This window comes from Eubalaena glacialis, chromosome X, assembly GCF_028564815.1.
Source record: "Eubalaena glacialis isolate mEubGla1 chromosome X, mEubGla1.1.hap2.+ XY, whole genome shotgun sequence".
Taxonomy (NCBI): domain Eukaryota; kingdom Metazoa; phylum Chordata; class Mammalia; order Artiodactyla; family Balaenidae; genus Eubalaena; species Eubalaena glacialis.
In genome coordinates, this window is record NC_083736.1 from 93,138,438 (window position 1) to 93,153,432 (window position 14,995).

Consider the following 14,995-nt stretch of genomic DNA (forward strand, 5'->3'; position numbering starts at 1 on the left):
TCTTTTTCAGAAATATTCTCCCCTACGTAACCCCATCCCCACTGCCTTACCCACCCCCCCCCCCAAAACCCTCCCTCCTGCGAAAGAAAATATTCCTAGTAATGTATAAAGCCAGGAACTCAGGCAAAAATAACTAAAACATTTAAAAGAGCAGACGTATCTACCTAAATTTAAGAAAATAAATCCTCTTTTGCATTCTTAGTGCTCTAACCTCTAAGCCTTTTTTTGCTGGATACTCTTGAATTTCAAAAAATGAAACAAATGTGAACATAACCACAAAACTTGTTTCTCTAGAAACAACTCTTTTAAGACCAAGGCAGAGCAAAGGTGACATATTTGTTTATTTTTAAATAATGAACTCTTAGGCTGCAAGAATACTATGTTGGCTAGTGAATATTAATAGACAGTTAATAAACAGGGGAGTTCGAGGAATGTTAAACAAACAAAAAAAGAATGTGTGTAACAAACTTGTTAATAAAAAAAGGTGTATTCCTAGCCTACAGCAAAGAGTTAGCTAAATGTAAAGCATTTTTAATAGTTTCCTGTTCACATTTTTAATTTAAAAAAAGTGTTAGTCATAAAAAGACGAGTTCAAGTGTCCAAGTGTCTCCATTTAGAAGGCACAGTAATTGAATTAATGATGCTGTTACCTGTTACCTGTCTTTTCCTAAATGTACACTTTGTACTGCTTACTCTATCCCTATTTATAATCCTACGATACAGAGCAACATGGAGTTCTCAATTCCAGTCCATGACATGCTTTGCAGTCTAATTCTAATCGTGACGGGGAAACACTGAACCAGGAAGTGTGTGTCTGAAAAGATGCTTATTTAGAACTCAAAATAGATTCAGTCTTTTTGAGTTTTAGATGATTGGAGATAAGGAATTTCTAAGCCTGAAAACTGATAACTTCAGGAGCAACTTTTCTGTTCAGGGCCTGAAAATTAGAAAAATTGATCTCATAAAACTTTCAGCACAGTATTTCTGACAGCTGCAAATTAGATAGCAGAATATCCAAAAATGTCTTTCTGCAATGATCTATCATGGATCTGGGCAGAAGACTGAAAGTCAGGAAAAATACCCTGCAACGTGGTGAGCAACCACTCCCTGGGTAGACTCTGTGAGTGAGTATCCTCCAAGTACTCAATCTATATGTGTGGTGTTACTCATTCACTTGTTGTCTCAGTTGTTTGCACTTTGTTTTTACCTGTAGTTTTATTTTAGTTTTTTAAGGAAAAAACACCAACTTCTAAAAGCCTTTTGCCATCACCACACACATAGCAATTTGCAATATCAAATATGACAATAGCACAGCTAGCAAAAGGGTTCTTAAAGCAGGGGTGTCCACAGCAAAGTAGCGGCATCGGAAAGTACTCGAGCTTCAGAAACAACCATTTGGGGGCTTGATTTCACATCACTGAATCAATGAATAGTACACAATAAATGACCATTAACTTGTCTACACTACAAAACAGTGGCGAGCCTATTAAAGGTGTCCAGAGCTTTTTTTTTTTTTTGCTTTTTTTAAATGTAATCCTCCACAAACAATGGTAATTTTTATTATAATTTTGACATACAAAAATATATAAATCCAAACACTTAATACATAATACTTTTCACAACTGAATTTATCTCTGTTTCCCCAACATCAAGGCCCCATGAACAACTCAAGCCAAAGCTAATTTGCTCCAACGGAACACCCCTGCTGCCTGTTGAAACGAGAGGGATTGTCAAAGAATGATAGTCACTTATAAACAATACATTTAGGGAAAGCTCTGAAATACAGCCACTCAAGAACCAACCATTGGTGAGCAATTAAAACGATCAGCTCCTGCTTCTTTGCTAGCCAGCATGGTTTCTCTCTCTTCTTCCCCAAGACTGATTTAGAGAACGATATCCTTCAGACGCTTCACGCCAGGAGACTCTTTGTCTCGACCTTCCTTCAGAATAGGGTTGACCTCATGCACGACTTTCTCGCCATCAGCTCCACGGGGTTCAGCTTCAGAGGGACGAGAAGGGCCATTGTTGACATACTGCTCCAGATCGCGGGCCGGGGGCGCCAGGGCAACGGTGTAAGACACAGAAGGCTTAGTAGGCAGAGGGCTCTTGAGGTGCAGAGGGGAGGTGACAGGGCTAATAGCCTCACAGCCATTGCCTGCCTCCCGGATAGCGCCGTTGACTTTGGGGCTGCAGATGGTCACATCAACAGTCCTCCTGCCTTTCAGGGTGGGCCTCTCCTCAGCTGGGTGGTCGCTGACATCCTTTCCAAAGGTTGCGAAAGTCCGCTTGGTGGGGCCGCAGTCATCATAAGCTTCAACATCGGCAGCAGTAGCTTCAATGGACAGTGCAATGATGTTCCTCACATGCTCAGGGGACTTGGAGCGGGTGGGCATGGGGTTCCGGGGCATCCAGCACCTGTCAGAGTGGCCAAGAATCCGGCATTCTTCCCTGCAATGAAATCCTTCATTCTGATCTGTTTGGAGAAAATAAAATGTCAATTTCATCAGCTTTTCCAGGAATCATTGTTAGTCCCCAGTGTTCTGGTTTCTTAGGTACCCACAGGCCCTTTTGGGAAATGATACTTTTAGATAGTCCTTTATTGCCTTTTGGGACAAGTGTGAAGAATTGGATTTTTAAAAAGCTGCAGATCTCCCCCTCAATACCCTCCCCTCCTTTTTTATTTTTATTTTTGTTGCTGCTCCCACTGCTGACAAAACTAAAAACCGAAAAGGAAACACAGTGTGATGAAAAAATATATTTTTAAGAAGTTTATCCTGACTGTAAAGGTGCTGAGAGTCAGCATTTTTATCAACAACTCCTGTTAAAAATCAACTGTGTTTGAAACTGGTTCCAGCAGAAGAGGGAGTGGAGGCAGAGCAGGGAATCCAACAGTCAATATATCTGAGAAGTCTTGGCCATGTTTTTGAGCAATAGCACTGTCAACCACATTCCCACCCTACCTGTTAATGATATGCAATGCTTAATTTTACATTAGTAACATGCTTTCTTTGAAAACCCAATCACGTCACTTCTTTTTGACCACCAGTCCCACCAGCCAATCTCCTCACTAAACCATTTACATAATTTCATTTCCCATCAGAAGGAATATATTGAGATCTCTTCCTTACATGTGACCCAGAAGGTTCAATTGGCCTTATGCACACATCACTCATAGATTGAACATCATTTAATTATACCCAACTAGCCATCCCTCCTTATCTTTCTTATCTGCAGTTTCATTAGGGTCATATTTCTTAAAATAATTCTTTCATGGATTACTTTAACCCTATCATAGAAGATCTCAGCAAATAGCATTCATAATTATTGGCAAGACATGCTTTGCTCTTTTCATATCGGTTCATTTAGAGTTAAAGTTTTAATTTGGCTCTCAGAAAGGCTTTCTACAGGGGCTTCACTAAAGCATGGACCCAGGGTTAACGTCTACCTGCCCACTGGAAAACTGTTAATGTCTGGTTTACAGCTCTAGTTTTCCAGATCAATTTATATTTGTTACATTCTTGCATGAGGATGACCTAATGAAAATTTTCATCACATTGCACAATGCATCAAAATATTAGCAGCTTAACATTTATAGAAATCCTTGGGGCAGGATCGGAGGAGGTGGGGAGACCAGAAGAGATCGCAAAGACAAAAAAGTACATGTCAAAAAAAAGTTATAAATATGCTCTGTGGCTGCTTTTTTTTTTTGCAGGAAGAAGTCTGCAATTCAGGGTCTTGCCTGATATTAGTCTATATATAACACACCTTCCTTATACAATTGTATTTCTGTGTTTTAGTCTGTTTCTTGATTTTTTTAAAGAGTAAATGACGGAGCAAAGAGGCACTGCTGTGCCTCAATCATCGAAAGTTATTTTGGTAAAGGGGCGCTTGGGAGGGGGCTCAAGAAATAATGGTTGAATTGGGTGTATACTTCATCATTTGGAGAAAAAGTGTTAGAAGCAGCTAAACGTCAAGGCCTAATCCAGGCTGAGTCCAGATTTCAACACAACTCTGGAAATGGCCTTTAACCTAGTCTAAAGTATGGAAAGGTCAACCAAAGGTAAGACCTCCTTCAATGTACCTGGACACAATTTGCCGACTTATCTTTAGGATGGCCATTTTAAGCCCCCTTTCAGTACTGAAGAATGAAACTTTCAGAATTTTGCAGAGGTGCAACCAAATAGCAAATGAGCATTATCACCAAGAAGATAAGTGCCTTCCCCATACACAGGACAATGCTTCTGCAATCTCCAGCACAGTTCCATGTCAGGGTTGCCTGGCCACCTCTGCAAAATGAGGGTTTGTCAAAAGCCCTTTCTCTGCCTCTTCCCTGAAAACTCTCAGTGCTGCCATCTGATAACTTATCATTATTCAAAACACATATGTTCTTAGAGAGTGAAGTAAGTCAGAAAGAGAAAAACAAGTATTGTATATTAACGCATACATGTGGAATCTGAAAAAATTGGTATAGACGATCTTATTTACAAAGCAGAAATGGAGACACAGACGTAGAGAACGAACATATGGATACCAAGGGGGAAAGGGAGGGTGGGACAAATTGAGAGATTGGGACTGACATGTAAACATTATTGATACTATGTATAAAATAGATAACTAATGGGAACCTACTGTATAGCACAGGGAACTCTACTCAATGCTCTGTGGTGACCTAAATGGGAAGGAAATCCAAAAAAGAGGGAATATATGTATACGTATAGCTGATTCACTTTGCTGTACAGTAGAAACTAACACAACATTGTAAAGCAACTATACTCCAACAAATATTTTTAAAAAAAACATACCCATATGTTCCTGGGAGGCAGAAAGTATGAAAGTATGGGAAACATGTTGGGATATACTTGGGAAACACTTTGTGTAGACCCAAACATTATGAGTGGAAGAGTCTATAGCTGATCCACCCACATTCAATTTCATCCAAATCTAGTGTTTTCCCCAAGAGACCCCAGGATCCCTCCAGTAGGAAAGAATTCACACCTTCAGAGTTTCCCCAAAAGATGCTTCTTCCTCAACATTTCCTCTGAGGCTTATCTCATAACTCTCCAAGTAATAGCTCTAAAGAATTAGTTTGAGTGTTTGTTTGGAGGTGGGGAGTAAGGAGGTGCAAGTGGGGGAACAGTTCAATAACTAACTTCCATTTCTATAACTCTGAGTGAGCTCCCTGGAAATCAGAAAAAAAAAGAAAAGAAAAAAATGTCTGGAAGGCTGTGGGATCCCTGTCCTTTTTAAATTTTATTTATTTATTTATTTATGGCTGTGTTGGATCTTCGTTTCTGTGCGAGGGCTTTCTCTAGTAGCGGCAAGTGGGGGCCACTCTTCATCGCGGTGCGCGGGTCTCTCACTATCGCGGCCTCTCTTGTTGGGAGCACAGGCTCCAGACGCGCAGGCTCAGTAATTGTGGCTCACGGGCCCATTTGCTCCGCGGCATGTGGGATCTTCCCGGACGAGGGCACGAACCCGTGTCCGCTGCATTGGCAGGCAGATTCTCAACCACTGCGCCACCAGGGAAGCCCTCCCTGTCCTTTTTGTCCACAAGTTAGGGCACAGAGGCATAGAGGCCTTAACCTTTGAGCCATGGAACCACAGCCATATGACCAGCTATGAAGAGGAAATCCCAGCTGACCTTCAGACTGATATTACAGGCCACTTGCTCATACTCCCAGAGCAGAACAGTGATGAATGACAATCTAGTAGAATCTTCTCAATAGGCTCAACATAAAGCTCTCTTAAGTTTCTTTTAACTTTTTAGTTTCAAGTAGCTATCTTAAAATTTGAAGAGGTAGTTCTTTTCTCAACACAATTCATTAAGAGAACGCCATTCATGTGTCACCCCAAATCCACATACAGTGCTCCTTCCCTATGGTAGGCTGCTTCAAATGAACAACATAAGGAGACCTGGATCCCCAGCATACACAGAGGGCAGAGACCCCAGAAGTAGATACCTCTAAGATCTTATGCATTGAGAAAGACCAGAGCAGGGAACTCAGTCATCTCAGAAGCTTCTCTGCAAAGACAGTGCTTGCTTTCAGCTTGCCCACTGCCTAAGTGAATAGATCACTCTCTGGGAAGAGAAAAAGGTAAACTCACTCAGCACCCCCAGACACGCAATCGGTCTAAGCCTACACACCCATCTCACTAAGCCCACCTCAGCCCTTTGGGAGCTAGAATAATATGCAATTTTCTTCGGTTAATTATGTGTACATACTAGGTACACTGTTCTTACCCCATGCAAGTGAAGACTTGAATCTGAAAGACTCATTTACTCACAATGTCTCACTCCTGGTTTAGATCTGATCTCTTTATTTCCTTAAATCCTTACCAAGGGCAGTGACTTGCTGCTTATCATTTTAGTATCAAACAACACTCAGTGACATTTGTGTGCATACTATTGAAACAAAATCTAACCTAGCTTTAGTGTTTATAGACATATGAAATATGAAAGAAAATATGGAGAATATAGATGAACAGAAAGAATATCTTCCCAGCCCAAGGTAACCTACATTCATAAATGCAATGCAGATGAATTACCTTTAAAAATCAGAACTTCAGTTTAGTAAGGAAATTAAGTGTCCTTTAAAAGTGAAAGGGGGGAACTTCAAGACAGCGGAGGAGTAAGACGTGGAGATCACCTTCCTCCACACAAATACATCAAAAATATATCTACATGTGGAACAACTCCTACAGAACACCTACTAAATGCTGGCAGAAGACCTCAGACTTCCCAAAATGCAAGAAACTCCCCATGTACCTGGGTAGGGCAAAAGAAAAAAGGAAAAATAGAGACAAAAGAATAGGGACGGGACCTGCACCTCTGGGAGGGAGCTGTGAAGGAGGAAATGTTTCCACACACTAGGAAGGCCCTTCACTGGCAGAGACGGGGGGATGGGCAGGGGGGTGGGCGGGGGGAAGCTTCAGAGCCACGGAGGAGAGCACAGCAATAGGGGTGCAGAAGGCAAAGTGGAGAGATTCCCGCACAGAGGATCAGTGCCCACCAGCACTCACCAGCCTGAGAAGCTTGTCTTTTCACCCGCTGGGGAAGGTGAGGGCTGGGAGCCAAGGCTCGGGCTTCGGAGGTCAGATCCCAGGGAGAGGACTGGGGTTGGCTGTGTGAACACAGCCTGAAGGAGGCTAGAGTGCCACAGCTAGCTGGGAGGGAGTCTGGGAAAAAGTCTGGACCTGCCTAAGAAGCAAGAGACCATTGTTTCAGGGTGCGCGAGGAGAAGGGATTAAGAGCACCGCCTAAATGAGCTTCAGAGACAGGTGCGAGACACAGCTATCAGCGTGGACCCCAGAGACGGGCATGAGATGCTAAGGCTGCTGCTGCAGCCACCAAGAAACCTGTGTACAAGCAGAGGCCACTATCCACACCTCCCCTCCCAGGAGCCTGTGCAGCCTGCCACCGCCAGGGTCCCATGATCCAGGGACAACTTCCTCAGGAGAACACACAGTGCACCTCAGGCTGTTGCAATGTCATGCCGGCCTCTGCCGCCACAGGCTTGCCCCGCATTCCGTACCCCTGCCTCCCCTTGGCCTGAGTGAGCCAGAGCCCCCTAATCAGCTGCTACTTTAACCCTGTCCTGTCTGGGTGGGGAACAGACACCCTCAGGCGACCTACACGCAGAGGTGGGTCCAAATCCACAGCTGAACCACAGAAACTGTGCGAACAAAGAAGAGAAAGGGAAATTTCTCCCAGCAGCCTCAGGAGCAGTGGATTAAATCTCCACAATCAACTTGAGGTACCCTGCATCTGTGGAATACCTGAAGAGACAAAGAATCATCCCAAAATTGACACGGTGGACTTTGGGAACAACTGTAAACTTGGGGTTTGCGTTCTGCATCTAATCTGGTATCTATCTGGTTTTATGTTTATCTTAGTTTAGTATTTAGAGCTTATTATCATTGGTAGATTTGTTTATTGATTTGGTTGCTCTCTTCCTTTTTTTAATTTATATATATATTTTTTTCCTTTTTCTCTTTTTGTGGTTGTGTATGTGTATGCTTCCTGGTGTGAATTTGTCTGTATACCTTTGCTTTTACCATTTGCCCTAGGGTTATCTCTGTCCAGTTTTTTTTGGTTGGGTTTGTTTTATTTTGAATTTTTTTTTAGTATAGTTTTTAGCACTTGTTATCATTGGTGGAATTGTTTACTGGCTTGGTTGCTCTCTTCTTTCGTTCTTTCTTTTTTTAATTACTTTTTTAAATTTTTAATTTGATTTTATTTTTTATTTTAATAACTTTATTTTCTTTTCTTTCTTTCTTTCTCTCTCTCTCTCTCTCTCTCTCCTCTTTCTTTCTTCCTTTCTCTCTCTCCCTTTCTTTCTTTCTTTCTTTCTTTCTTTCTTTCTTTCTTTCTTTCTTTCTTTCTTTCTTTTCTTCCTTTTTCTCCCTTTTCTTCTGAGCCATGTGGCTGACAACGTCTTGGTGCTCCAGCTGGCTGTCAGGCCTGAGCCTCTGAGGTGGGAGAGCCGAGTTCAGGACATTGCTCCACCAGAGACCTCCCAGCCCCACGTAATATCAAATGGTGAAAGCTCTCCCAGAGACATCCATTTCAACGCTAACACCCAGCTCCAATCAATGACAGGCAAGCTACAGTGCTGGCCAAACAACTAGCAAGACAGGAACACAACCCCACCCATAAGCATAGAGGCTGCCTAAAATCATAATAAGGTCACAGACATGCCAAAACACACCACCGGACGTGGTCCTGCACACCAGAAAGACAAGATCCAGCCTCATCCACCAGAACACAGGCACCAGTCCCCTCTGTCAGGAAGCCTACACAACCCACTGAACCAACCTTACCCACTGGGGGCAGACAGCAAAAACAACGGGAACTACAAACCTGTAGCCTGTGAAAAGGAGACCCCAAGCACAGTAAGTTAAGCAAAAAGAGAAGACAGAGAAAATCACAGCAGATGATGGAGCAAGCTAAAAACCCACCAGACCAAAGAAATGAAGAGGAAACAAGCAGTCTACCTGAAAAACAATTCAGAGTAATGATAGTACAGATGATCCAAAATCTTGGAAATACAATGGATAAAATAAAAGAAACATTTAACAAGGACATAGAAGAATGAAAGAGCAAACAAACAATGATGAACAACACGATAAATGAAATTAAAAATTCTCTAGAAGGAATCAATAGCAGAATAACTGAGGCAGAAGTACAGATAAGTGACCTGGAAGATAAAATAGTGGAAATAACTACCACAGAGCAGAATAAAGAAAAAAGAATGAAAAGAATTGAGGACAGTTTCAGAGACCTCTGGGACAACATTAAACACACCAACATTTGATACAAAAACAAGACCCGTATATATGCTGTCTACAAGAGAACCACTTCAGACCTAGAGACACATACAGACTGAAAGTGAGGGGATGGAAAAAGATATTCCATGCAAATGGAAATCAAAAGCAAGTGGGAGTAGCAATTCTCATATCAGACAAAATAGACTTTAAAATAAAGACTATTACAAGAGACAAAGAAGGACACTATGTAATGATCAAGGGATAAATCCAAGAAGAAGATATAACAATTGTAAATATTTATGCACCCAACATAGGAGCACCTCAATACATAAGGCAAATGCTAACAGCCATAAAATGGGAAATAGACAGTAACACAATCATAGTACGGGACTTTAACACCCCACTTTCACCAGTGGACAGATCATCCAAAATGAAAATAAATAAGGAAACACAAGCTTTAAATAACACATTAAACAAGATGGACTTAATTGATATTTATAGGACATTCCACCCAAAAACAACAGAATACACTTTATTCTCAAGTGTTAATGGAACACTCTCCAGGATAGTTCATATCTTGGGTCACAAACCAAGCCTTGGTAAATTTAAGAAAATTGAAATCATATCAAGTATCTTTTCTGACCACAACGCTATGAGACTAGATATCAATTACAGGAAAAAATCTGTAAAAAATACAAACACATGGAGGCTAAACAATACACTATTAAATAACCAAGAGATCACTGAAGAAATCAAAAAATGCGTACAAACAAATGACAATGAAAACACGACAATCCAAAACCTATGGGATGCAGCAAAAGCAGTTCTAAGAGGGAAGTTTATAGCAATACAATCCTATCTCAAGAAACAAGAAACAACTCAAATAAACAACCTAACCTTACACCTAAAGCAATTAGAGAAAGAAGAACAAAAAAAAAAAACCCAAAGTTAGCAGAAGGAAAGAAATCATAAAGATCAGATCAGAACTAAATGAAAAAGAAATGAAGGAAATGATAGCAAAGATCAATAAAGATAAAAGCTGATTCTTTGAGAAGATAAACAAAATTGATAAACCATTAGCCAGACTCATCAAGAAAAAGAGGGAGAAGACTCAAATCAGTAGAATTAGAAATGAAAAAGGAGAAGTAACAACTGACACTGCAGAAATACAAAGGATCATGAGAGATTACTACAAGCAACTATATGCCAATAAAATGGACAACCTGGAAGAAATGGACACATTCTTAGAAAACCACAACCTTATGAGACTGAACCAGGAAGAAATAGAAAATATAAACAGACCAATCACAAGCACTAAATTTGAAACTGTGACTAAAAACCTTCCAAAAAACAAAAGCCCAGAACCAGATGGCTTCACGGGAAAATTCTATCAAACATTTAGAGAAGACCTAGCACCTATCCTTCTCAAACTCTTCCAAAATATAGCAGAGGGAGGAACACTCCCAAACTCATTCTATGAGGCCAACATCACCCTGATACTAAAACCAGAAAAGGATATCACAAAGAAAGAAAGGTACAGGCCAATATCACTGATGAACATAGATGCAAAAATCCTCAACAAAATACTAGAAAACAGAATCCAACAGCACATTAAAAGGATCAGACACCATGATCAACTGGGGTGTATCCCAGGAATGCAAGGCTTCTTCAATATATGAAAATCAATCAACGTGATACACCATATTAACAAATTGAAGGAGAAAAACCATATGATCATCTCAAAAATGCACAGAAAGCTTTCGACAAAGTTCAACACCCACTTATGATAAAAACCCTCCAGAAAGTAGGCATAGAGGGAACTTTCCTCAACATAATAAAGGCCATATATGACAAACCCACAGACAACATCGTCCTCAATGGTGAAAAACGGAAACCATTTCCACTAAGATCAGGAACAAGACAAGGTTGCCCACTCTCACCACTATTATTCAACACTGTTTTGGAAGTTTTAGCCACAGGAATCAGTGAAGAAAAAGAAAGAAAAGGAATCCAAATCAGAAAAGAAGAAGTAAAGCTGTCACTGCTTGCAGATGACATGATACTATACATAGAATCCTAAAGATGCTGCCAGAAAACTACTAGAGCTAATCAATGAATTTGGTAAAGTAACAGGATACAAAATTAATGCAAGGAAATCTCTTGCATTCCTATACACTAATGATGAGAAATCTGAAAGTGAAATTAAGAAAACACTCCCATTTACCACTGCAAGAAAAAGAATAAAATATCTAGGAAAAAACCTACCTAAGGAGACAAAAGACCTGTATGCAGAAAACTATGAGACACTGATGAAAGAAATTAAAGATGATACAAACAGATGGAGAGATATACCATGTTCTTGGATTGGAAGAATCAACATTGTGAAAATGACTCTACTACCCAAAGCAATTTACAGATTCAATGCAATCCCTATCAAACTACCACTGGCACTTTTCCCAGAACTAGAGCAAAAACTCTCACAGTTTGTATGGAAACACAAAAGACCCCGAATAGCCAAAGCAATCTTGAGAAAGAAAAACGGAGCTGGAGGAATCAGGCTCCCTGACTTCAGACTATACTGCAAAGCTACAGTAATCAAGACAGTATGGTACTGGCACAAAAACAGAAATATAGATCAACGGAACAGGATAGAAAGCCCAGAGATAAACCCACACACATATGGTCACCTTATCTTTGATAAAGGAGGCGAGAATATACAGTGGAGAAAAGACAGCATCTTCAATAAGTGGTGCTGGGATAACTGGACAGCTACATGTAAAAGAATGAAATTAGAACACTCCCTAACACCATACACAAAAATAAACTCAAAATGGATTAAAGACCTAAATGTAAGGCCAGACACTATCAAACTCTTAGAGGAAAACATAGGCAGAACACTCTATGACATAAATCACAGCAAGATCCTTTTTGACCCAGCTCCTAGAGAAATGGAAATAAAAACAAAAATAAACAAATGGGACCTAATGAAACCTAAAAGCTTTTGCACAGCAAAGGAAACCATAAACAAGACAAAAAGACAACCCTCAGAATGGGAGAAAATATTTGCAAATGAAGCAACTGACAAAGGATTAATCTCCAAAATTTACAAGCAGCTCATGCAGCTCAATATCAAAAAAACAAAAAACCCAATCCAAACATGGGCAGAAGACCTAAATACACATTTCTCCAAAGAAGATAGATAGATTGCCAACAAACACATGAAAGAGTGCTCAACATCTTTAATCATTAGAGCAATGCAAATCAAAACTACAATGAGATACCATCTCACACCGGTCAGAATGGCCATCATCAAAAATTCTACAAACAATAAATGCAGAGAGGGTGTGGAGAAAAGGGAACCCTCTTGCACTGTTGGTAGGAATGTAAATTGATATAGCCACTATAGAGAACACTATGGAGGTTCTTTAAAAAACTAAAAGTAGAACTACCATACGACCCAGCAATCCCACTACTGGGCATATACTCTGAGAAAACCATAATTCAAAAAGAGTCTTGTACCACAATGTTCATTGCAGCTCTAGTTACAATAGCCAGGACATGGAAGCAACCTAAGTGTCCATCAACAGATGAATAGATAAAGAAGAAGGGGCACATATACACAATGGAATATTACTCAGCCATAGAAAGAAACCTAATTGAGTTATTTGTAGTGAGGTGGATGGACATAGAGTCTGTCATACAGAGTGAAGTAATTCAGAAAGAGAAAAACAAATATCGTATGCTAACACATATATATGGAATCTAAAAAAAAAAAAAAAAAAAAGGTCATGAAGAACCTAGGTGCAAGACGGGAATAACGATGCAGACCTACTAGAGAATGGACTTGAGGATACGGGGAGGGTGAAGGGTAAGCTGGGACAAAGTGAGAGAGTGGCATGGACATATATACACTACCAAATGTAAAATAGATAGCTAGTGGGAAGCAGCCGCATAGCACAGGGAGGTCAGCTCCGTGCTTTGTGACCACCTAGAGGGGTGGGATAGGGAGGGTGGGAGGGAGGGAGACACAAGAGGGAAGAGATATGGGGACATATGTATATATATAATTGATTCACTTTGTTATAAAGCAGAAACTAACATATCATTGTAAAGCAATTATACTCTAATAAAGATGCTAAAAAAAAAAGACACTGATGAAAGAAATTAAAGATGATGCAAACAGATGGAGAGATATACCATGTTCTTGGATTGGAAGAATCAACATTGTGAAAATGACTATACTACCCAAAGCAATCTACAGATTAAATGCAATAGCTACCAAACTACCAATGGTATTTTTCACAGAACTAGAACAAAAAATTTCACAATTGTATGGAAACACAAAAGACCCTGAACAGCCAAAGCAATCTTGAGAATAAAAAACGGAGTAGGAGGAATCAGGCTCCCTGAGTTCAGACTATACTGCAAAGCTACATTAATCAAGGCAGTATGGTACTGGCACAAAAAACAGAAATATAGATCAATGGAACAGGATAGAAAGCCCAGAGATAAACCCACACACATATGGTCACCTTATTTTTGATAAAGGAGGCAAGAATATACAATGGAGAAAAGACAGCCTCTTCAATAAGTGGTGCTGGGAAAACTGGACAGCTACATGTTAAAGAATGAAATTAGAACACTCCCTAACACCATACACAAAAATAAACTCAAAATGGATTAAAGTCCTAAATGTAAAGCCAGACACTATAAATCTCTTAGAGGAAAACATAGGCAGAACACCCTATGACATAAATCACAGCAAGATACTTCTTGACCCACCTCCTAGAGAAAGGGAAATAAAAACAAATATAAACAAATGGGACCTAATGAAACTTAAAGCTTTTGTACAGCAAAGGAAACCATAAACAAGACAAAAAGACAACCCTCAGAATGGGAGAAAATATTTGCAAACGAAGCAACTGACAAAGGATTAATCTCCAAAATATACAAGTAGCTCATGCAGCTCAATATCAGAAAAACAAACAACCCAATCCCAAAATGGGCAGAAGACCTAAATCGACATTTCTCCAAAGAAGATATACAGATTGCCAACAAACACATGAAAGGATGCTCAACATCACTAATCATTAGAGAAATGCAAATCAAAACTACAATGAGGTATCACCTCACACAAGTCAGAATGGCCATCATCAAAAAATCTACAAACAATAAATGCTGGAGAGGGTGTGGAGAAAAGGGAACCCTCTTGCACTGTTGGTGGGAATATAAACTGATATAGCCACTATGGAGAACAGTGTGGATGTCCCTTAAAAAACTAAAAATAGAACTAGCGTACGACGCAGCAATCCCACTACTGGGCATATACCCTGAGAATACCATAATTCAAAAAGAGTTATGTACCCCAATGTTCATTGCAGCTCTATTTACAATAACCAGGACATGGAAACAACCTAAGTGTCCATAGACAGGTGAATGGATAAAGTAGATGTGGCACATATGTACAATGGAATATTAGTCAGCCATAAAAAGAAACAAGATTGAGTTATTTGTAGTGAGGTGGATGGACCTAGAGATTGTCATACAGAGTGAAGTAAGTCAGAAAGAGAAAACAAATACCATATGCTAACACATATTTATGAATCTAAAAAAAAAAAAGTTCTGAAGAACCTAGGGCCAGGACGGAAATAAAGATGCAGATGTAGAGAATGGACTTGAGGACACGGGGAGGGGGAACGGTAAGCTGGGACAAAGTGAGAGAGTGGCA

The 14,995-nt window shown here is 40.1% G+C and overlaps 1 protein-coding gene across 3 annotated transcripts in view; it reads right to left on the minus strand.

Moving 5' to 3' along the window:
* Positions 1–1,883: 1,883 nt before the first annotated feature.
* PCDH19 (protocadherin 19) overlaps positions 1,884–14,995 on the minus strand; it is a 104,677-nt gene continuing 91,565 nt past the window's right edge. For all 3 annotated transcript variants that reach the window (XM_061178808.1, XM_061178807.1, XM_061178806.1), the window contains one exon: positions 1,884–2,473. In XM_061178808.1, the coding sequence (XP_061034791.1) occupies positions 1,884–2,473 (590 nt within the window). The remainder of the gene's footprint in view (positions 2,474–14,995) is intronic.